Source organism: Melanostigma gelatinosum (genome assembly GCF_949748355.1).
Source record: "Melanostigma gelatinosum genome assembly, chromosome: 1".
In the NCBI taxonomy this organism is placed as follows: domain Eukaryota; kingdom Metazoa; phylum Chordata; class Actinopteri; order Perciformes; family Zoarcidae; genus Melanostigma; species Melanostigma gelatinosum.
The window spans coordinates 29,396,309-29,418,174 of record NC_136634.1 but is presented as its reverse complement, the minus strand read 5'-3'; the positions used below and the strand labels follow the sequence as shown (position 1 = coordinate 29,418,174).

The window sequence follows — 21,866 nt, the reverse complement described above, 5'->3', positions numbered from 1 at the left end:
AGTCTGTCTGCATGAAAAGATGTACGAAGATATATTATATATTCGCGAATGCGAATCCCGGTTAGCATTTCCCCATTCGCGGTAATGTTAAAATTAGCTTAGAAGCTAGCGAGTCGGACATGTACTGTTGAAAGCATCTTTCCGTTCAACCTTTTTTGTTAACAGTTCCTGGGGTACTTCTGGCCCGATACAGGACTACTTACTGACTCAGCTCTCTATTAAAAGATTGTCGAGCTGGTGTTCTTGCGAGGGAACTCGCCTGGCTCTTCTAACTGCCGTTACTCCAGACGTCTACCCTGCTTCCTCCGGTCTGAGTGCACTCGGCCGAGGCGCCACCCTGACCCCGGGCGCTCCTACCAGTCGCGTCGGTTATGGCAGCTTCCCTCTTCTGGATCCGTGCTCTTGGTAAATGCCAGGTTAGGTTTTAACGGCTAGGATTACTTCTAAAACCGTAAGGGATTGTTAAGTGGATTCGGTCTCTAGGATAACCTTACAGAACTCAGTTGTTAGACATACAATGGAGTTAACTTTTTACTGCCACGAGGAACTTTTACTACTTGAGCAAATAAATGCACTTGAGAAATTTACTTTAAATGCAGATTAGATATTTATTGCAGGTTATATTTAGTTAGTTAGCAAGGGTTAAGCTACAGCTCACATAAAATGTTACTACACTTGATTCGTTACTTTAATTTTCTTCTTAGATTATACTCATTGGTTTTAGATGCCGAGACGGCTCTGTTGGAGCTGGATTTCCAAAGGTGCGATGAAAAGGTTCTTTTGAAGTTGTTAGGAGCGAAGGTCTGGCCAGACCCTCGGTCCTCCTGCTCTCGCAGCGGAGTTCGGCCAACAGTCCTCAAGGCTCAGTACAAAGTCTTTCTAGGACTGCCGCATTCCTCCGTTGTTCAGTTGTTAAAGTCGAGCAGTGGGGAGAGGAAAATCTCCGTCTTTCAATTCTTTGTCCACGAACAGCAGTCTTCTTTCCGTGAACAGAGACGAAGTCGAATACTTCAGTTGCGATCGTCTGTATCTTCTTCTCAGAGCGTCTGGACGGCTCGTGTAGAAATCCCGTCTTGCTGTTTGCAAGTTACTTCTTTTATAACACTTTTGGGCTGCCTCTCGCGTCTCTCCCCCCTCTTCCCCAACACGTCCTCCCTCAGCCCATGATTAACATGACATCATTGATTTGGTGCATGTGCTTCAAAAGTGCCTACATTTGGTGTGTGTGTGCATGACAAAATCACCCCAACTTCCCTGTCTGGGCGCTTACTTAATCAGCTCTGCGCGTGTCTGGGTGTTCAACATCTGTTGCACTTCCCCTTTTCCTACACTCACACATTTCTAACACAGATTAGTTATCATAATCACAGTTACAGTTGTTATAATCAGTTACAGTTATTATAATCAGTTACAGTTGTTAATCGCTTTATTCAGCACGTGCTTGCTTTTAAAACACTTATTAGATTTTTCTCTCCTTCTCTCTGCAGCCGTTATTTTCTTAAGGCCTGCACTCAGCTCACTTCCTCTTTCTCCGTACTTTCTACACTCAGACTGCACTATACTCAGATACACTTATTATTATTATCAGGTTTACATTTGTTAAATCACTATGTATTAAACATTCGTTATGTAACGATCATACACTTTATCTTTCGATTACACTTTAACTATTGATTTCTGAGTATATGCTTTATGATTTTTATATCCTGACCTTCCCCTGATCGTGTAGTATGTATCCAAGGCGGCTTTCTCTGTGAGCTCAACTCTTCTCGACACAGTCCTAGTGAGAGGTAGGTCAAACGTCAAAGGTACTTCATCCATATTGTAGCGACCCTGTCAGTAACAGCTGGTGCAGAGGGGTTGATGGTAGTTGCTGGTAGTTGCTGGTAGCAACTGTTCTGTGTCGGGAGCTAGTAACTGTTGTGTTAGACCGGAACCGGAAGTTGTGGTTGTTATTGTGGAAAACACACTTTCCGGATAATGTTCGAGGGAGTTGCTCAGCAATAAGAGCGACGGTTTCTGTGAATAAACCCCTTGCAAGGACCCTGTCTCCGACTCGTAAGTGGAACATTACAATATTCATGTTAAATGTGTTGGCGGAGGAAAGCTACGGAAAAATCCGTATATAAATCGCACCAGACTATAAGCCGACGCCTCAAGGCGTGGGGTAAAAAGTATCTGCTTATATTCCAAAAAGTACGGTACTTTTTTAGGGTTTAGGCGCAGAGGAGGCACTGGCACTTCGAATGCTTGTTAAACGAGTAAAGTCTTGCTCATGCCTCCCACTCACGTGCCGTTGACGACTCCGTCCGGGTTGAGCATGGGGATGAGCTTGAAGACAAAGGCCTCCCTCAGACTCTGGGCCACCGGGTCGCTGCTGCACAGAAACTCCAGGGTGCCCTTCATCACCCAGCTGGCATTGGACTCACCGGGATGGACTCGGCCTGTTAGCATGATATAGGGACGATTCCCTGGATGGAGACAGAGACATGATGCGCAGTAAGTGGGGAGCGTCAGAATCTTGTTCAGTCACTCTTCCTACCAAAATGTGCGCATATGTGCATTTTATTTTTTAAAACCTGCTAAAAATAAGTGACATCTTTTGACGTCACCAACGACCGGAAAACTGAGTTAGAAAACAGAGAAAAGTCAGTTCTTTTTTTTTTTACATCTGTTAGATATTCATTCTCTCAGTTGGTGAATGTTGGAACAGCGAAAATACTAACAGTCTGTTGTGATGACTTTTATTTATTTATTTATTTTCAGCTACTTAAAATGACTTACTACTTAAAATTTCTGTCAACGGAGTCTCGTAGCTTTGAGGAGGGCATGTAACGGCTGTTTCTTTTACATCTAACTCAGTGAAATAAGGGTTTACTTCGACCAAAGCCGAGTTGGTGATCGTTGGAACAGTGGTTTTAATCATTTTTCATTTTGTTTCTGTTTGAATGAAGTGTGTTCCCATCGTCAGCGAGGTAAAATTACTGTTGTCTGACTTGAGTCTGGTGGCTTTGAGGAGAGCATAATAATTGTATGCTTTGTAAGTTGAGAAATTATAATTACAGTTGTTGTGGTTTTTTGATGAGAAACTAGAAATCTTGCCCTACTTGTTTATCTACGTCATCCCCCCCCCCACCCCCCATCTTCAGACTACTTATACTAGACTCCCTGTCTCAGTGACGTGAATAACATATGACAATGATACGGGCCAATATCACAGTATGAATATACATGGATACATTTCAAATTATGGACATGATTGATTTTACACAAATATATTTCAACACACACACATACATGCCGTGTCCTCCATGGCCATCACAACAATCTATTAAACTCCGGCGGCGATGGTGACAGATGGGCAATTATGTCGTCTACCAGAAGCCACATGTGATAATTGTAAGGTTGTGCAAGGGTCATACATAACATGTCTGAGTGTCAGACATTGGAATGCAAACATTTTGCAGATAGCATCTCAACAGATGGGAGAGCGTGTGATCAGTCAGGGTTGTTTGAGCTCTATGTCAGTCTGCTATTGGGGAGATATTTCGGGAAATGGTGTCTGAATCAGCAACAGGTGGATAGACAATGGCCTAATGGCCTAAAAATGACTTTCCTATCCAACAAAACTGCATTGCCAATTACGTTTCGAGGGAAACATCGTTCCTCACGCATTACATTTGTTTTGGACAAATCACCCATAACCATAACCCAAAAGTTGCTCCAAAAAAGAAACAAAGTTGTAATGAACTGTGATTTTTCTATAAAAGACAAGTCTTTGTTGTAGCTAGATGAAGGATAAAAACACTGTTACAGTAATTTTCATGATCATAGATTCTCCTATCATATGGTAATTAATGGAAACCCCGACTGAAGTTCCTTGAATGGCCACTTGAGGCTGGCTCAAAAATGGAGTCTGAACGCCATGTTAAAATGCCCAACTTAACCGAAAATGGTGCCTGGAACAAAAAAGAAGGTTTTGGTCTCTTTAGCTAATATCTCCGTTCATGACAACTTTATGGGCTGTGAATGTGTGTGTTACTCGCTCGTGCTAATGACATTAAATTATGTAAATGATATAAAGTTTTACATAATTAAGGGCACGGCCGCTTTGAGAGAAACGCTTTTTGGTTGCCAAAATAAGCATCCCAACTAATATCAAAGTTAACCTGAACTACGGATGCACCTTGTTAACCAAGCTAGCTGCCTAGTGCTAGCGCAAACTATTACTTTAGCATTTGTTGTGCTAACGGTACTTGGCACTGATGGGCCTTGCTCTTCCAGCTCCTCACACTTCTTTAGACATGGGCTGTGTTCAAAATCACATTCTAACTGCATACTACATGTTGCCTATCTAAATCCTTACTTTCTTGCTTGACAGAATAATTATCCCACAATGAAGTGAAACATTAACAGCTTATAGGCTGGTTCAAAGTCTCCCACAACTGACGACCGGTCTTAAGGCACCCAGACGCGATGCATTGTGGGGCAGTTGAGTTTGTGCAGTAAGCTCACGTCTCATACTTTATGCACGGTTTCAAACACAGCCGTGGTAAGTGTTGGCCTCAAAATACCAAGAAGGCGACTGCCAAAATGCCAAACTTCAAAACCGTGGTCCACAAACCATTGGATGACGTTGCAGTGACTACGTCCACTTCTTTTATACAGTCTATGACTTTAAACCACTGGTATGTTCCCGGTCCCCCTTGTTCCGCTGCAGAGATTCGCAGCCTCCTACAGCTCACTGGTGCAGCAGACGAGGCGTCCCACATCACTACGGGCCTGCAGCCGGTTCAGGCTCATTACCATTGGCTTATTGCTCTATATTGGTTATAACGGCAATGGAGTCTGGTACAATGGACTTAGAAGTGTTGGAACATTAGTTGCAGATAGTGAGATGGGTGTCACATTTGCTTCTCCTCATCATGGATTTGCCTATGAGTTAAGAGCTTCAAAACTGGATTAATATGGATGTTGAAATAGTCTTATTCTTTTTCTACTCTTTAGTTTTCATCTTTGGCTTTCATGGAGAACCCACAATTTAATATCCTTTGATGAATGTGGAAATCTTTCATTTGTATTCACTAATGGTGGCCCCGTCCTGAGGGTATTGTGAGAGCAGCTGCATCTCACACAGGACATGTTTGAATGCAGGTGATGTCACATCCCGCCCACAGAGCGCTGTGTGTGTGTGTGTGTGTGTGTGTGTGTCTGTCTGTGTGTGTGTGCTGTGCTGTCATCACCACTTTGGGTAAATCCCCACATGCATTTTGTTCCCCCCAGAAAGGTGTCTTTGCCTCAATTTCACACCTGGAAAGAAAGCAACAACATTGTAGTACTACAATGTGATACAATGGTTGGCTCACAGCGATTGCTTTGTGATTTGGTGTAAAAAAAACACACACTAATAAAAGACTAGAAAAATATTTTAGAGGTGATACCAGAGGCTGCGATAGACCAACCGTACAGTATTTCTGTCTGTCTCTTTTTATTGGGATGAAAATGTGCCCGTGTACAAAACCTCGCTCTGCTGCTGCTTTAACATATATATTTTTTTGCTATTTCTTCTTTTACTTTATAAAACGCTCTTCCTGCGAGACAAAAAAAGAACTGTAAGTTCTTCAAGTGTTGAAGACATATCTGACATTTCAAAATGTTCATTTGAAGTTAGGCAATTTCTGTATTGCAATATTCAAAGGGTTGCTTCAACAACCTTGGAATGGATTTTAAACAAATGTTACATGTTATTGTTGTATGTCTTTATAGTTAACTGTTTTTGCAGTTTAATAAGCATACTTAACAGATGATGATACATTCTCCATTAGGTGTCAAACAAACTGCGATTTTAGAACGTCACCGACCAAGCAAACTAATCACAGGGACGGCACAACGTTTGCTTGAGGTAATAGTTTCACAGCTTCACCATTTCCTTTGCACATTGCATTGTGGGAGAATAGCATCGGTCCACAGCACACTTCTTCCACATATGCGTAACCTGCTTAGAATTTATAAGGAGTATGGGATTGGGACACAGCGAGTACAGCCTGGATTTACTTGGTCAAACACGCATTACTACTTTGCACTTAAATATTTAACCTTTCTTCCAACACGAAAAAAAGCATATGAGGGATATATATATATATATATAATGTGTCATACAATAATATTCAGTGTAATATAAAACACACACATAGATATATATACAGTATATACCTATATATAATATAATATAGCATGTTCATTTATTGAGATGCCCCTATGGACCTTGTTATAGGAGGTAAAGATCAGGAGAAGCAGTGGCGGCTGGTCAATAGAGGGCCATGGGGCATGGCCCCACCATGAGCCACACAAAAAAGGAAAAAAATTAAATTATAATAATCATCAATTATACAAATTGTCAATATTTGTGTTTTTGAACTATGGAATGTATCCAGTAATGTGTGTAAAATATGATATCTGTGCAAAATATATGCTTTTCCTGCTCGTGCTCTCCGCCTGTCTGCTCTCTGCTCGTGCTCTCTGTCTGTGTGTAGACACTCTGAGAACGCACAGCTTGGGGGGCCTGATCGTTTTGGCCCAAAAGAGACGGGTCTATGAAGCAGTTTAGCCAATTGCTGATTCAAGATATAAATGAGTGACATACAATTTAGCCAATCAGCGCCCTCAAATAGATTCAGCTTGGGGCCAGAACGATCAGGCCCCCCTCGCTGCGCGTTCTCGTCAGGAGAAGTCTCTACAGGCGAGCGCCAGCGCGAGCACTACTCCTCCAAGACCCGTTTGAGAGGAGAACTTTGAGGAGATTCTGCAGCCAAAGAGCTGATATCAGATCAGCCTGACCTCACAATCAGACAGCAGACTCGCGGGAAATGGAAGCAGTACATGCGAAGCTTCTGTACTAGCTGTACACCAGACAGGTTTGGCTAGCTGGATGACGTCATGTTAATAACGTATTTAGCTTTTTAAAACAACGGGGACGGATCCTGCACGGACAGTTACAGGAGTGAGGGATGAGGAGGTAAGGAAACATGAGAACACCAGGGTAGGGAGTGAGGGATGAGGAGGTAAGGAAACATGAGAACACCAGGGTAGGGAGTGAGGGATGAGGAGGTAAGGAAACATGAGAACACCAGGGTAGGGAGTGAGGGATGAGGAGGTAAGGAAACATGAGAACACCAGGACACACATGAGAACTCTGTCAAGCTACATATTATGCAAAGTGAACATCTTTTCTTCTACGTAGTTGTCCTCAGTCTCATCTGCTTAACTTGGTCATGGAGGCATCAACATGTAATAGAGATGTTAAATTAACAGTGAAAACTCATCATAGCTTAATTTAACATCAGTATCATCAGCGACAGGAAACCCGAGCAGTATGACGATCAGAAAGGTTGGAGAAAAGACAACAGTTCATATCGAACCCATCTGATTTGGAGGTCAGTAATACACATGAAGTGTCGCAAATGATCACTCATTGTGCACAACAAGGGGCGCGGCAGGAAGTGGGTCTGTGAACTGTGACAAATGTTTACAACACGACAGTGTGGTTTCTGGGTCACCTTTGTTTTCCCACCTGATTGCAAATGCATTTTTGCGCAGCCTGGAGCCTGTCTGATCGTCGCTCTGTCTGATGAATTGAGCCTAGTAGAATTGATACCTAGTTCTGCACAGGACGACGTTCGCGTTCTTCAGCAGCAGCAGTGAGAATGGGATCTGGCTGGCGGGATAGACACTTCGACGACAGGGGAGCACATCAGGACAGACCAAACTGACACAGCTTCAGATGGAAGTAGATGGACAGTAAGGTATTGTTCCGGTCTTGGTTTTGATTTAATTGGTTTCCTGTTTTATTTTGAATTTCCCTGCCTTTGTAGGTTTTCCTGCCTTTGTGATTGCCTGCCCCGCCCTTGATTGAGTCCCCGTGTGTCTAATCCCCCCCCCCCCCCCCCCCCAGTGTATTTAAACCCTGGCTGCGGTCGAATATTCCTCTTTGCTCAGGAAGGTTCCTAACTGAGTAAAATGACCCAGAAGTATCTAAGTTGCCGCCACAATAAGAGCTGTTTGAATTCTCTAAATGAGAAGGAAAGGTGCTCCAATGCTTCCTTTATTAGCTCCTTTAGCATAGGAAACACTGGACCTTACTTTGCGACAGGATGTTCCCTGCTATGTCCTGTGCTATGTCCTGTGCTATCCTGTGTCCAGTATGTATCCCTCGTGTTTTTTTCAAATTGACCTGATCCTGTTTTGTGTTTTGCCCCTTCTAGTTTTCCTTGGATTTTTTGTTCCACATGTTTTGCGGTCCCTGCTCTGCAAGTTTTGCTTTGGACATTTTCTTGGTGATTAAAATCACCATTTTTTCATCATCTGCTCCCGGTGTCTATGCATTTGGGTCCATCCCCTGCCACCATTTTGCCTCCACCTGACAGGTATGCTCCTGTTTTGTGTGTTCTGTACCCTGATGGGGACAGTGGACGGCAGACCAACTGTCCCACACCTACACGTGTAAATACAGCAAGGGCGTAGCGTTTGACAGGGACATGTCCCTACCAATATCCAAGCACCAGCATATTGTTTATCCTTTACATAAAAAAGACATTTACACCATTTACTGGTGCATAAACATTCAGCAGAATTTGACTTTGACTCTGACAACTACCCCCAGACCCCCTGCTTAATATCTTTATGAAAGAGTTGAGGCCCCCTCTATGTGGTTATCAGTGTATTAAAGACTGAACATCAAAACCTACAACTGTGAAGCTCATCAGGGGGCACTTGGTAGAAAATAATAGCAGAATGAGAATGATAAACTGCATGCATGATACAAACGTGTTAGCCACTGTGCAATTCTTTAAGACTGCTTAAGTTTGATCTGAAAATACACCCTCTGGCCTGTTCTTATGATGCATTCCTAATAAAATAGGACTTTCATAGTTTGCCACTCAACTTACAGTGTACAGGAAACATACAGTTTCTGCTCCTTACTTACATAGTGTCTTTTCAAAATAAACTTCTGTACTTGCAGAAAACGTACCGTTTCTGCATGACATATGAATATAGTGTCTTTTCAAAACAAACTATGTTCACAGGAAACCCACAGTTTCTAAATGTTACATACAGACGGCGTCCTTTCAAAAACTTACTTGTTCACAGGAAACAAATTTCCTCTCATTACATGCATGATTTGTTTCAAAATGAACTTCTGTGTTCACAGGAAACATAGTTTCTGCTTATTACATGGGAAGTGTCTTTTCAAAATAAAGTTCTTGGTTCCCAGGGAAAATACAGTTTCCCCTTGTTACATACATGGTGTCTTTCAAAATAAACTTCAGTTTTCCTAGGAAATGTACAGTTTCTGCTCATTACATTACTTTTCAAAATAAACTTCCAATGTAGTTTTTAGGCTTACTTACTTAAAAATTGCTCGGTTAGGTTTAGCAAACAATCATGGTTGTTTTGTAAAATAACAACAATAACTAATTGGAATTAGTAAAGTGTGGAAGTTATGTAACAAAATGTAGGTAAAATAAGTTAACCCTTGACTTGGTATCACACGGTACAAGAAGGCTGGTCTCCGAGGGGGAACGTCCTGTTCCAACCTCCCCTCCCTCCCACATGGACTTTCTGTCTCTTTACGTTAGTCGCTCGGAGCGTCTAGTTTGAGTTGGAAATGAGATTTAAAAGAGGACACAGAGCCTCAGACAGGGTGTTCCACATCTATAGACCTAAAAGACAGGGTCACCTGTGGAGAGTCTGTCAAACAACCAGGAGACTCCTACATGAGGAGCTCAAGTTGTAGAATCAGAATCAATGCACTTGAACATATTCCCAGCTTACTTTTGACTAACAAAGGCACGCAGAAAGAGACGGACAAGAGAGAAAAGTAAGTTGTCAGTTCCAGACAGAAGGAATGTAAGACCATAGCCCAAAGTAGGACAGAGAAGCCATCCTAGTCCAGCTCCAGCTACCTGGAGGCCATGCCTGGCCTGCTAAATGAGATTATGTTAGATAATTCACGGCTTTCAGAGATGAGCTGTGATTGCACTGGAAGCCTTTTTTAATGAGAGACAAGAGGAGTGAGGCATGAAGCAGGCTGCTCGGTCTAATCCGTCCCTCTGAAGAAAAAGCTGGAGTGTCGAAGGAAGACGATAAAGAGCAGAACTTGGTTTGGGAGTCAATATGATGATTTTATTTTTAAAACAGAGAATAAATAAATGGGTTCAAATGAGTTGATGAACTCAAGTCAACTTCAAATTTAAATATGGTTTTCACTGAAATGAGGAGTTATGAGCTTTTCATCCAAAAAGTCTCACACGTAGCGCTGCGCTATACCAACTGACACAGCTGGTTGTAATTAGACCTGATTAGCATACTCATTTGCATACACAGGAAGACTGGAACTGATTGCCGGCTGCCCCGGGATTTCTCTGCACTCAAGTTTGGGTTGTTTGTCCAACATAGACGCACACACAAACCCCCTCAGGACATTTTTTTTAAGTTCACATACAAATCTACATAAGCCTGCTATGCCCCCCGTCTCAGAGTGAATGGGGTTTTGAGGTTAATTGCTTGTTCGAGACAAGTGAACACCAGCTTGCCCTTACGTGATAGGACATCTCCTCTCTGCTGCACCTCAAGGTAACCGGCAACCTTTTGGGCGTGCTAGAGATCAACGGCAACGCCTCTCGGCAAATTAGGCCACGAGGGAGACAAACACTGAGGGGAAGGAGGTGAATTGCCAATGGCGGAAATACACAGCTGGGTCATCAGATGTGTGCACTGGGGATAAACCCATTGCCACTACATCATCCCTTGGCCATGTTTTTGGTGAATTGGAATCCTTAAGAATTCAGTCTGAGTTGTTGGCAACACCTGTGTTTATTGAGGCTGTTCTCCTACACCATGCATAGCAATAAGTAATGCACTATCATTTTTTTTAAACCCGCGCAATTAAGTCGTTTGTAAACCAAATAATCATGAGCCAGGACAGGTGACGTCGGATGAGTGATTAACACTTATTTACTCAACTTCCATGGTTAACATTACAGAAAGGAACTTTTAACTGGTTATAAAACAGTCTCAATGTCATACTAATGCCTCTATAGGAACTACATCAGTGAACGAGACCATCAGAGAGAAGATTGGCTCTTTCTATATAGTTATTCTCAATGCTCGTCATCTGTGCCACCTGGTCAGATTCTGGTAAAATTAGATGAATCATGCAGGTTCACGAGGAATCCTGAAATGTTGACTGTGCTGGAGCATTTGGGGGACAATGACAAGCGAAAATGGCATAATTGCTATGCACAAATGCCCGGTGTGTAATAGCAGCTACAGTAGTTTGGTATAATATTATGCTGATGTAGATATGCTGTGATGAATCTCATATGGTTTTCTCCTAAACTAATTATTTCTTCATACTTCTGACTGCCAAGGATCACTGGCTTTCAATTAAGCACTGAGAAACAAACAAAGCGTGGGATATCTGTCTCTCTCTCACACACACACACACACACCTGTACACTCTGCACATAAACAAAAACACTGCAATAATAGCCTGCCCAAACAAGCACACACACATTCCATCAACTCGATACCAAACGGATGCCTCCCTGTTTATATGACCTCCAGCACTCTGACCCTTAATCCAAGCACACACACACACACACAGCAGTACTCACGGAGTTGGTGCAGGTCTATCCAGCTCCTGCTGGTAGGACATGCAGTGATGGTGACCACGGGACACGGGTTTCCAGCCAAAGTGCCACAAAGAACCTGCTGCTGGAAGAACACCTTGGCGGGGTCCACCGATTTCTGCAGCACGTTCAGGTGAGCCTGACGGACACAAGTGTGTGGAGTTGGCATGTAGGTCCTGATGTAGACATGCATATACAGTGCAGTCATTTACAGTGACATGATTTACATTGGAATGTCTCTGTGTTCACATCTTATTGTCTCCTAATGTGTATATGAAATCAACATAATAAGTAAGTAACTATCTTGAGATATTTCACTTTTCCTACATTATCCATCTGTGGCAACTAAAGTATTGATGCTTTTATTGTTCCCTTTAAACAACTAAAATATTTGCGGGGTTTTGGGAGATATTTCACAGGTCCACGTGCTGAGACATGTTGTGGATGTTGTCGTTTTGGTTCAACTATTGAACAAGTCAATGTTGACTTGAGGAATGAAATGGGATGCATAAACATTTCACCAAAACCAACTTTCCCTAATCTTGAGGGTTCATGTGAGACACAGAGCTCTCCAAGTCAGTGTAAGCTGGCTGGTCGCATTGTCATTTCTGCAAACCACGGATACATTAAATGTGTTTGTTTTTAATGTGGAAGTCCGGAGGAAGTTCGGCATATAGCCACTGCTCCTTTGGGTTGAAAGGTGGTTCGGGCATCTGATCGGGAGGCCTCCTGGACCGTTCCCTTTCGTGTTTTTCCAGGTAGGTCCAACTGGTAAGAGACCCCGGGGTGGACCCAGAACACGCTGGAGAGATTATACATCTCGTCTGGCCTGGGAACGCCTCGGGGTTCCCCAGGAAAGCCTGGAAAGCCTTGCGGGGGACAGAGACGTCTGGAATACCCTGTTAAGCCACCGGGACCAGGCCCCGGATAAGCAGAAATGATAATGTTTGAAGAATGGAATGGGCGTTTTTGCATTCAGACCAAGCAAGTGGTGTTTTACAACGAACAATATGCAGTGCAAGTCACGTATCTGGAGTGGTATAATAAACAGTATTAAGAGCAGGAAAGTCCACTACAGACAGCTAGGAGGGATGATGGATGAGACAAACAAGAACAGGACTTTCACCTAGGAGACTATTGTTCATGTCGTGCGCAAAGCCAAATGTAAAAGTTGAGTTTACTCTTGTTATGTAACTCTATGTAAGAAAGTCTGCGAAGGACATCTGTTAAAAACGGTAGTTGCGTTGATACGGTTGTTCTGGTTGTTACTTTATGTTGTTATGTTATTTATTTTAACAGAAACCATGATGCTTCTTCTTGCCTTAACTAAGTACTTTTGTTGCCTAAACCTAACAAATCATTTCACAAAGTGAACAGACGTTGTATGGTGTGTTTCTGCAAGCCTGGTACGAGCCTGATTTTTGGCCTGTCAATGTATCCTGTGGTTTACGGAAACATACAATGCCAAGATATTATCTGGTGACCGGGTTGGTATGACTTTTCTATGGTATACATACATTAAAAAGGACGATTGGGAAGTAGAGGGCCCAGGACTTTGGCCTCTGATCCATTAGGTGTGCACAGTAAACCTTTCCAATACAAAATACCTCTCCTCAGATGCAGTGGTGGGCCGTCAGGGCCAGCAAAGCCTTCTCTGCTGGCCTAAACAGAATCACAAAATTATTGCTATTTTATAATTTAATACTTTTTCAGAAATACACTACATGTATTATAATTATTTTTCCCATTAGCTCATTTTGTCATTGCGCAGGTAGACTTTGCAGATTAAAGTAAATGGGGATGATATTGTTGATTGTCATAGTGTTCAACCAATCACATTTTTAGTTTGACATGTTGGGCGTATTCTTTGACGTGACAGAGCTACCGAGGTAGTGTACAAGTACGTCAGCATTAATGTGCGGCTCAGTATTAACGTGCGGCGTGATTGGTCAGTGGGCTAGCGTGACTGTTTTGACGCTGAAGCAGCTAGCAGAACTTAGTAGTCGTAGTAAGAGTTCAAGTTGAAAGATATGTAAGAAATTATGACATTGACATTACATTTTCAGCGTTTTGCTTGGTGTAGATTCTTTTTTTTTACCTAGCTTTGTTTTTTTAACACTCAATGGCTGAAGGAGGAGAAATGGATTTCTCAAGAAGGACATTTCAAGAAAAGCTGGACATCGTAAGAAAGGGTCGGCCAACCCCACAGCTAGCAGCCCTGACCCAGCCAGGAAAATGATTTGTACCAACAGTATTCCTGGCTAACAGCGTCGGAGAAGCGTTGCACATTTTATGGCTAAGAATGCGTTTTATTTGCGACTGAGCGTCTTGGTGTTTGGAGCTGTTTGGAGCAACGCTACACTAACCTCAGTTGGTTAACCAAGGCAGCAACACGACACCACGTTCACAGGAGGACCTCTGGCTGGAACTGAACCGCACCAATGTTCTGTAGAACCGCGGTATTAAACTCTTTGTCATCAAAGAAAGGAGGATGGACTTTATCTTTAAGTGAACAGCAGCTTTGGTAAGTGAAGTGCTTTTGTGTTTTTACATCTGCAGTAGCGTTACTACAGTGTTCATTCTATGGTGTTGTTTTTATGATATGGTTAATATTGTTCCCTCTGATGTGAATAATATTTGAATGGCTCGTGCTCTTCAGTGTGCGGTGGAATGCATGTTTTAGCGCCGCAGTGTTGCTGGAATGTTTTGTCATGCTTTGTTGTCATGTGACTGGTTATTGTGAGTTTGTTCTTGTCATTGTGTTAATTACATTGATTCTGACTACATGCATTGTCCGTTAATGACGAAGCATCCCGTCATCGCGGGGTTAGGGTCGGACATTTGGTTCTCTGTTTGGGGTTTTGTTTTGTTTTACAAAGCAAGAATTATGGTCTGGAGAAATGGGGATGGAGATTTTGGAGATTTTGTGGCGATTGCTTTAGCCCTGTTTGAATCAGTAGGGATCAGCTAAACGCTGCGGGGAGAGTTCGTAACTTGTGTGCTGCTGTTGGTTTTCCTGCTAAGCTAGTTTAGCATAGCCTCCCAGAACACACGCGCCTCACCTCACCAGGGTATAATGTTTTGTTTCCGGGGTCAGAGTTTCTCCTACGTGGTGGGTTGCCAGGTTGAGCGAAGATCACTGAAAACATTATATTGCCCACAATTTAAGCTTCTGCATTTTCCAAATGATATAGTATTATTCAAACGTATTGTTCGTAAGCCTCGTACCGAACGGTTTAACTTGTTCCACCCCGCAAGGACGCGACGTCCTCGATCCCCTCCCCTTCCCTTCCTACGGCTTGCTTACGCAAAATACGTCACAAAACATGGCCGTGTGTGATATCCCAGCATGCCCCGAATCCTCATCTTTGCAACAAAAACATCTATTTTCTTTCATTTCTTATGGATTTTTCACAAAAGGAGCCCAAACACACACTGTCTAAAGTCGCCATAACCGCTGCAAGTCGGATCTTGCAGCATTTCGATGGAAAGACACATTACAGACATTACAATGTGCTAGCGGATGTTACCATGGAGCTAGTGGCTTCAGAAAACGCTAGTACTTATAGTGCAAACCTTATCTGTTTCTTACGTAAGCCGTAAACCAACGTATAACCTTTGCGTAAATGAGCTGCCCGCATACTCGGCCGTGCGCTTGGTCTTGGCCATTATGCAGAGCAAGTCCGCTACTTACATACCACGTCTTCGACCATATATACTTAGTTTTTGCAATTTGCAAAGGCTAAAAATAAAAGGAAAATAACATAATATCAAAATATAATTGTGTGTCAGAATATTATTTGTTTACCATGTGTCCATTTGGGTCTCCAAATATCCTTTTAGAGCTCCGCCTGGATCTCTTCATGGAAAAAAACACTGTAGAATGGTCATACTTTGTCCAATCTTCTTCAAATTTAAGGCAGTTGTTCACTGATAGTGTAGTTACAGCCCTATACTGTCATTTACCTGCAAAAATACAGCCAGAGGCAGTTATTTATACTGAAAGATACTTTTTTATTTTAGGCAGACAGAAATCTTCCATTTTTACTGATTTAAAAGGCCCACTGCTCTGTTTCTGTATGACCTACAGGTTTTCTGACACATCCACAAGGAACCTTAGAGGGTTTTCCTTCTAGCAAGACCTCATTGATGCATATAGTCAGAGTGGTTCAGAAGCTACAGCCATTTTAATTTGGGTATGTCATTTTAGGCGGTTTTGCTCCAAAATAGGGGTTGGTTTGAACATGTTTTTAATACGAATACGTGTATTGTTACGCCCCTAGAAACAAATAATAACCCGTAGCTGCGGCATCATAATGAGGTTATTATGAGGTGGTTCAACTGTAGAAGGACAGCACTGAAGGCCCAGGTATAAAATGCACGGCCCACCACTGCTCAGATGAAATGGCTCGGTCTCATGACAAGATTCTATAAACACTTGCTTTGGATTTTGATTCTTTAGTCTCAACATTTCCGTTCTTCTGGCCCATGAAAGAGGACTTGTCATCACTTTATAACATTTACCGTCATATTCATCTATTGTTGCAAAAATTAAATGTAAGGCTGGAGAGAAATCCCAATAATCAGCATTACCGTATTGGTTACAGGAAATGAGCATTATAATCAATGTCCCGTGGCCGCTACACTGATTTATGATTACATTTGCATACCAGCAAGGTTGTGTGGAACTCAGCTAAAGGAAATATATACACATGAATTATTTTAGCATTACAGATCGACTTTTTGAAAGAAGCTTCATTTGTAATATTTATTATATATGTGTGTACTGTGGCTTCCAACCAACAAGAATGATTCCTGTTTACCATACTAACAGCCTTAACCCTTGTCTTTTTGTTGAAATTGGTTTTACTTCTTCATTGTTTGGGTTCCCAAAGACCTCCCTGCTGTAATAACGTTGACTTGACTAGTTGTCCTTCAGAGGATTATCATGGGTGTTTATTTCAAATGTTCAGCTGTACAGTAACTCCAGAAGTACAGAGGATAGAAAACAGAAAAGAGAGGGATGGTTGGTGGGGTGGGTCAGTACCTTCAGAGCAGAGTATGTGTAGGGATAATGGTAGGCCAGGTAGCAGACGTCCTCATTGTGTTTGAAGGTGATGGCAAAGGTCAGAGTATAAAAGGTCGTTCTCCTCCGGCCTCGGGCTGGACAAAAGTGGTTTCTGTAGGAGAAAATAGAGGGATTGACAAACATTAAGTTAAGTTATGTGAAGATAAAAGATCCATCTCCTGTCGTGTCTGTGAGGTCTCTATCTTTAGCACTGAGTGCTCTAGTGCAGGACTACTTTGCTCTTTAGGCCATGTCCACACTACTCTGGTTACGTTTGGAAACACATATGTTTTGCTACGTTTACACTGAGTGTCCACACTACACCGGAGTTTCAGAGCACCGAAAACAGAGGAGTTTGAAAACACTCCCGAGGTTGGAGGAGTTTGAAAACTCCGGGGTTGTGTTTTCGTGTGGACGGTCGGAAACGGATATGTTTAGAAAAGATGACGCCCACACCCGCGTTCGCTACTTGATTGGTTCTTAGCAGCCATGACGTCTCCTTCCCTGATTCGTCACACTCGCTATCACGTGTTCTTTTGTTGGAGTTCTAACGTGAATCAATATCATGCTGTGTCATATGTTAAAACACTGAGTTATGACTTCAGTCGTTCAGGCTTCGTGTGTCCTGAAGAAGAGACTGCTTTCAGAAACACGCTGGCACAATTATAGTTATCTAAGGGGTCAAGATGCCGTCCTTTTCCCTTTCTAAAAATTCTTTGTCTCTAAGTGATTGGATTACCAGCATCTTCTAAAATGCTATTTGTAATTTACAGCAGAAGAAAAAAACACATTGGCTTTGTGAATTTCATTCTTACCTGAAATAACAAATTTCAGTCCCGGTCCTGACCCAGTGTGGTCGACCTTCCAGAGCATCCCTTACTGAGTACAGCACAGGCTGCATTCCTGCAGTGCACACAGACACACACACAAACAGATAGACAGTTAGAGACACACACACAAACAGACAGTTAGCCACATGGAACAGCATGTAATCAGGTGTAACAGCAGTGAAACTAGTAGAAATTGCTAGTAATGCTGCAGTGTCACTGTCTCTAATATTATTATGTATGCTATATAATATGAAAATGTTCATCTTTGATGTAAGATTGTACATAGATTGACACATTTTATTTAGAAAAACAAAAAAGTACGAAGAGACACAATTATCACAAAGAGACACAAAAGAACTACAAAGAGAGAAAACCACCACAATGAGACACAAATCCAGAGAGAATCTTAACGACGACAAAGAGACACTCAAACCATTCACAATAGTTCTAAGATGTTTGGGGTGTTTGCTGAACCTGCCAGTCGGAGACCTACCCCCAAGATTCCTGACTGTCAAAAACACAATGAAGAATGATGACCTTGTAGCTAGGACCCCGAACTCTCTCCCTCAGTAACCACAGTCTTTTTCTACGGTGGTTAAAGAGATATCGCTTCTTGTTGAATCAAAAAAACCAGCATAAAATCTCCAGGGGTTAAAAATAGATAGTTGGATGGATTTGTAGCCTGCCAGATAGCACATTGCAATCTTTCAGAAGAAAAGCCATTTTCTGTACAATGGGATAGGGACTATTTTGGACGAGCCGCCTTTACTTTCTACTCATTGGCTCCTTACTGAGATGAAACCGATTTCCCCAGTGGATGTTAAAAAGAGCTATTTTCCGGTACAAAGGGCATTGTATGAATCAGGGTGTAGTACGTGTGCGTGGAAGAAATAAGATTGCTGCTGGAGGTACTGAGTGTGCTCTGCAATGCCTTTTTGTCTGTGTGTGTATTTAGCTCTAGCGGCTGGCCTATCATGGTTGGACCCACTGCTGAGCCTGTAGAGCTGTCTTTAGAATGGGAGAGAATAAGCACGGCGAGGGGTCTGCCCCATTAGCCCCCACACTGTGTGTGAGTGTATGTATTGGACAGACTGAGCTCTGATAGAGGGTCAGAGTGCAAAAGGCCATTTAAATAAGAAAATCCCACTGATTGAGTCGTAGAGGGTAATACAGCAACATGGCTCAATTGATTGAGGTCTGTTTTTATGTCAGCTCAAGGGGTATATATCAAATATATAGTCACCACACCTTTCAGAGAGACTTAGAGTATGTATTGGACATGAAGCAATGAAGAATGATGTTGCACAGTGCGCCTGCAGATTGAGTTTAAAGGCCTTTACACACAGTACGGGGGCATGATAAATAAACAACCCAAAAATTCGAAATACTGCAAATATTTCACATCATACCGGCAGCAATGCGCATTTGCAGCAGCTGCAAAACTTTTTGAATAAACGGTTTGAATTGATTCTTACAGGCAGAGGACCAACTATTAGGATACTGAACAAGAGCAGCATCTGGCAGTCTGTCTCAACTAAATTGTTGTGTTGCCTAAAATACTGTGAGCTGCATTATTGAGTTTCCTTTTCGTGAAATGCCCTGAGTAAATTTGAGTTCCCTCTTGTAAACAGTTCTGCAGTGTATATGTCCAGGGCTTTTATTGTGAACGGACAGAGGTATGCGCTGCCTTTGTCAAGATTGAAAGGAGTAATAAAGTTTGCCCTTCTTGTTCGGACTCCAGAGCCTGCATGTTGTTACTCTGTAATACTTGTGAGTACTACAGTGTACTTTCTGCTAAATGTAAATCGGATGATGTATTTATTCCCGGTGCGAAAGCTGAAGCTGAAAAAAACATTAAGTCGTGTTTTCGCCACGTACAAGTTGTGTTCTGTGTGAAAGTATTCAGGACAAAAACATCCGTTTAAAAATAAATAGTTGACGTGCAAATAAATCACTCGAAGAAGAAAAAATACAAAACCGCCGGCAAGTAAAGACTACTCAAATACATTATCAGTAGTCTTGTGTGAGCTTTTTACATTTAATCCTTGTAAAAAAGTGCCACGTCATCCTGCCTAAATCAGCTCAGAGAGAAATTTGACTTTTTGTTTGAAAATGGAGGAATTCAAAAATGTTTCTCGAATGCTATTCCGATAGATGCTTACAATAGAAAAGTGAAAGCCGTCAGGAGAACAAGACTGTAAAAGCTCATCAGTGCTATTATCATTTTCATTCTATATTTGATTGCATTTAGTCAAATCAAGTCTATTAAAAGTATGCTGTATTAGCTATTAGCAGCCCTCTTAACTATCAACGGATTACTTGTATACGGAAGAAAACAATTGTTTGCAATGGACATCAGAGATAATAATATCCATCACACTGAATTATATCCATGTGTTTCACAACTGTGTTCGCATTTCACTGAGCTATGAAGAAAAAAAAGACTTTTGACTTTAACTCCCATCAGGCAGTATCTTTGCCTCTCCTTAAACTTTCCCCCCTTGGGAGGCTTTCGTCTTTATTCAGAAGGATGCTATAAATAAATGAGCACAGTGAAGATTCCACTTCCTACCTCCTGCTGTAATGCTAATCCAAACTGGTATTAACAAAAAGAAGTACCGTCTCTGCAGAGAAACAAAGGCCACTCTGAAGCGAGGTCCGGGTGTGCAGTGTGCATGCGAGCGCTATTGCTTTGGACAACCACCCGCTCAGTTGTAAGGGCCCTGGTGTACTCCATAACATACACAGACATGGACAGCTGTGGACACGTCAGCTGTCTGCATATGTACAGGTTTCTGTGGACCCTACATTGGTCGTGTGCGTATGTCAACAGCAGTTGCTTTTCTAGTAGATGAGTAGTTAGAGTGTTTGCACACCAAATGTTCATGGACGCATGAAAAAATTCCAACCCGTTCTCACTACCTGTATGGGACTGCCCTTCAGGGTGGCACCATTCATACACCTGCGGGAGCAATTTGGGGATAAGTGTCTTGCCCAAGGACTAGGTCTAGCGGAGCCGGGGATCAGACTGCCGATCCTCTGATTGAAGAACGACCCTGCTCTACCACTGAGCCACAGTCGCCCCACAAGCAAGTGTTGTTGGATGAGTCAGACAAGGACAGGACTTTGACCCAGGACACCTCTGTTCGTGTCCATTGTTTAACCATAAGTCAACGTGGACCATTTAGTCACGTCAACCAAGCTCTTTTCCTAACCCTAAGTAAGTGTTTTCATTTCTTTGCCTTAACCTAAATTATCTGTGAAGACGGAACTTCATTTTGAAAAGACACGTATGCATATAGCGAGCGTACATTGGCGCAACGTCCCCGACACGACCAAAACTGACGCTAGAGGGGTACGTGGAGCCCCATGGGTTGATTATTAGGACCATTGACCAAGATGCCGTATTTGACAAGTTGCGACTGAGAATGTGTGTTCATGTATGCCCTCGCAGTCAGGTGTCTGGAAAAAAAAGACCTGGGACTTGGCAGACTGACCACTGGCTAAAGCTTGTTTGCTGTACATCAACTAAAACCTCTCTGGCGGGGAAAGAGGTGGAGTTGGATGATGATCGATAGCATCTGAATACAACACAGGACTTGGAACCAAACTTGTAAATCACACGGTGTTTCCAGGCAATTTCAAGCAGGGGAGGAGAACTGCTGACCTCAACAACAGGCGATGTAATCAGAATGAAAAAGGAGCACTTTAAGGAACTGCTCACAACTGACATGCCCTTGCGGAGGTCCCTTAGGTAGTTGAGAGGCCTCACAGTGGCAAATGGCACCTGGCTAAAATGAGATCAATCTTAAATGCTGATGGCTATGGATATTGTTGGGTAATGTGTTTGCATTATTGGGAGTCATTCAAGAGTGTTGGACTCCACAAGGCTTTTCCTTGTCACCAATTCTGTTTGTGTGAGTGTCTAGTTTGGTGTCTTTAGGATTGCATCTCTCCTTTTTTGCCCTTGATATAGTTCAGCCAGCTTCATTGAAGTGTGAGCACGCACTGGGGAGGTTTGCAGCTAGGTTGGGATGGTCTGAGGTGCTGTTGCATTCTCTCATGAAACTTTTTTCATACAACTCTGGCAGTCCGTACTTAACTCTGAGCTTGCCAGTAAAAACAGTGATGTTAAGCATGTTTCCAAAATTGGCGAATAGTAAATTAAATGTACATTACCTGTCATATTTGAAATTAAATGTGTACAGCAATCTAATGACCTCGAGGTACACATAATTTGTCGGCATTACAAACCGTACAAACAAGTGTCCGTTAACT

General features: G+C 42.4%; 1 protein-coding gene across 1 annotated transcript in view; it reads right to left on the bottom strand.

The window, feature by feature from the left end:
- Positions 1-21,866, bottom strand: part of agbl1 (AGBL carboxypeptidase 1) — a 174,828-nt gene that overhangs the window by 52,257 nt on the left and 100,705 nt on the right. The window contains exons 18-21 of the mRNA XM_079273586.1: positions 17,574-17,661; positions 16,738-16,870; positions 11,676-11,829; positions 2,291-2,471 (exon numbers count right to left, since the gene is read on the bottom strand). Coding sequence (XP_079129712.1) covers positions 2,291-2,471; positions 11,676-11,829; positions 16,738-16,870; positions 17,574-17,661 — 556 coding nt within the window. The remainder of the gene's footprint in view (positions 1-2,290; positions 2,472-11,675; positions 11,830-16,737; positions 16,871-17,573; positions 17,662-21,866) is intronic.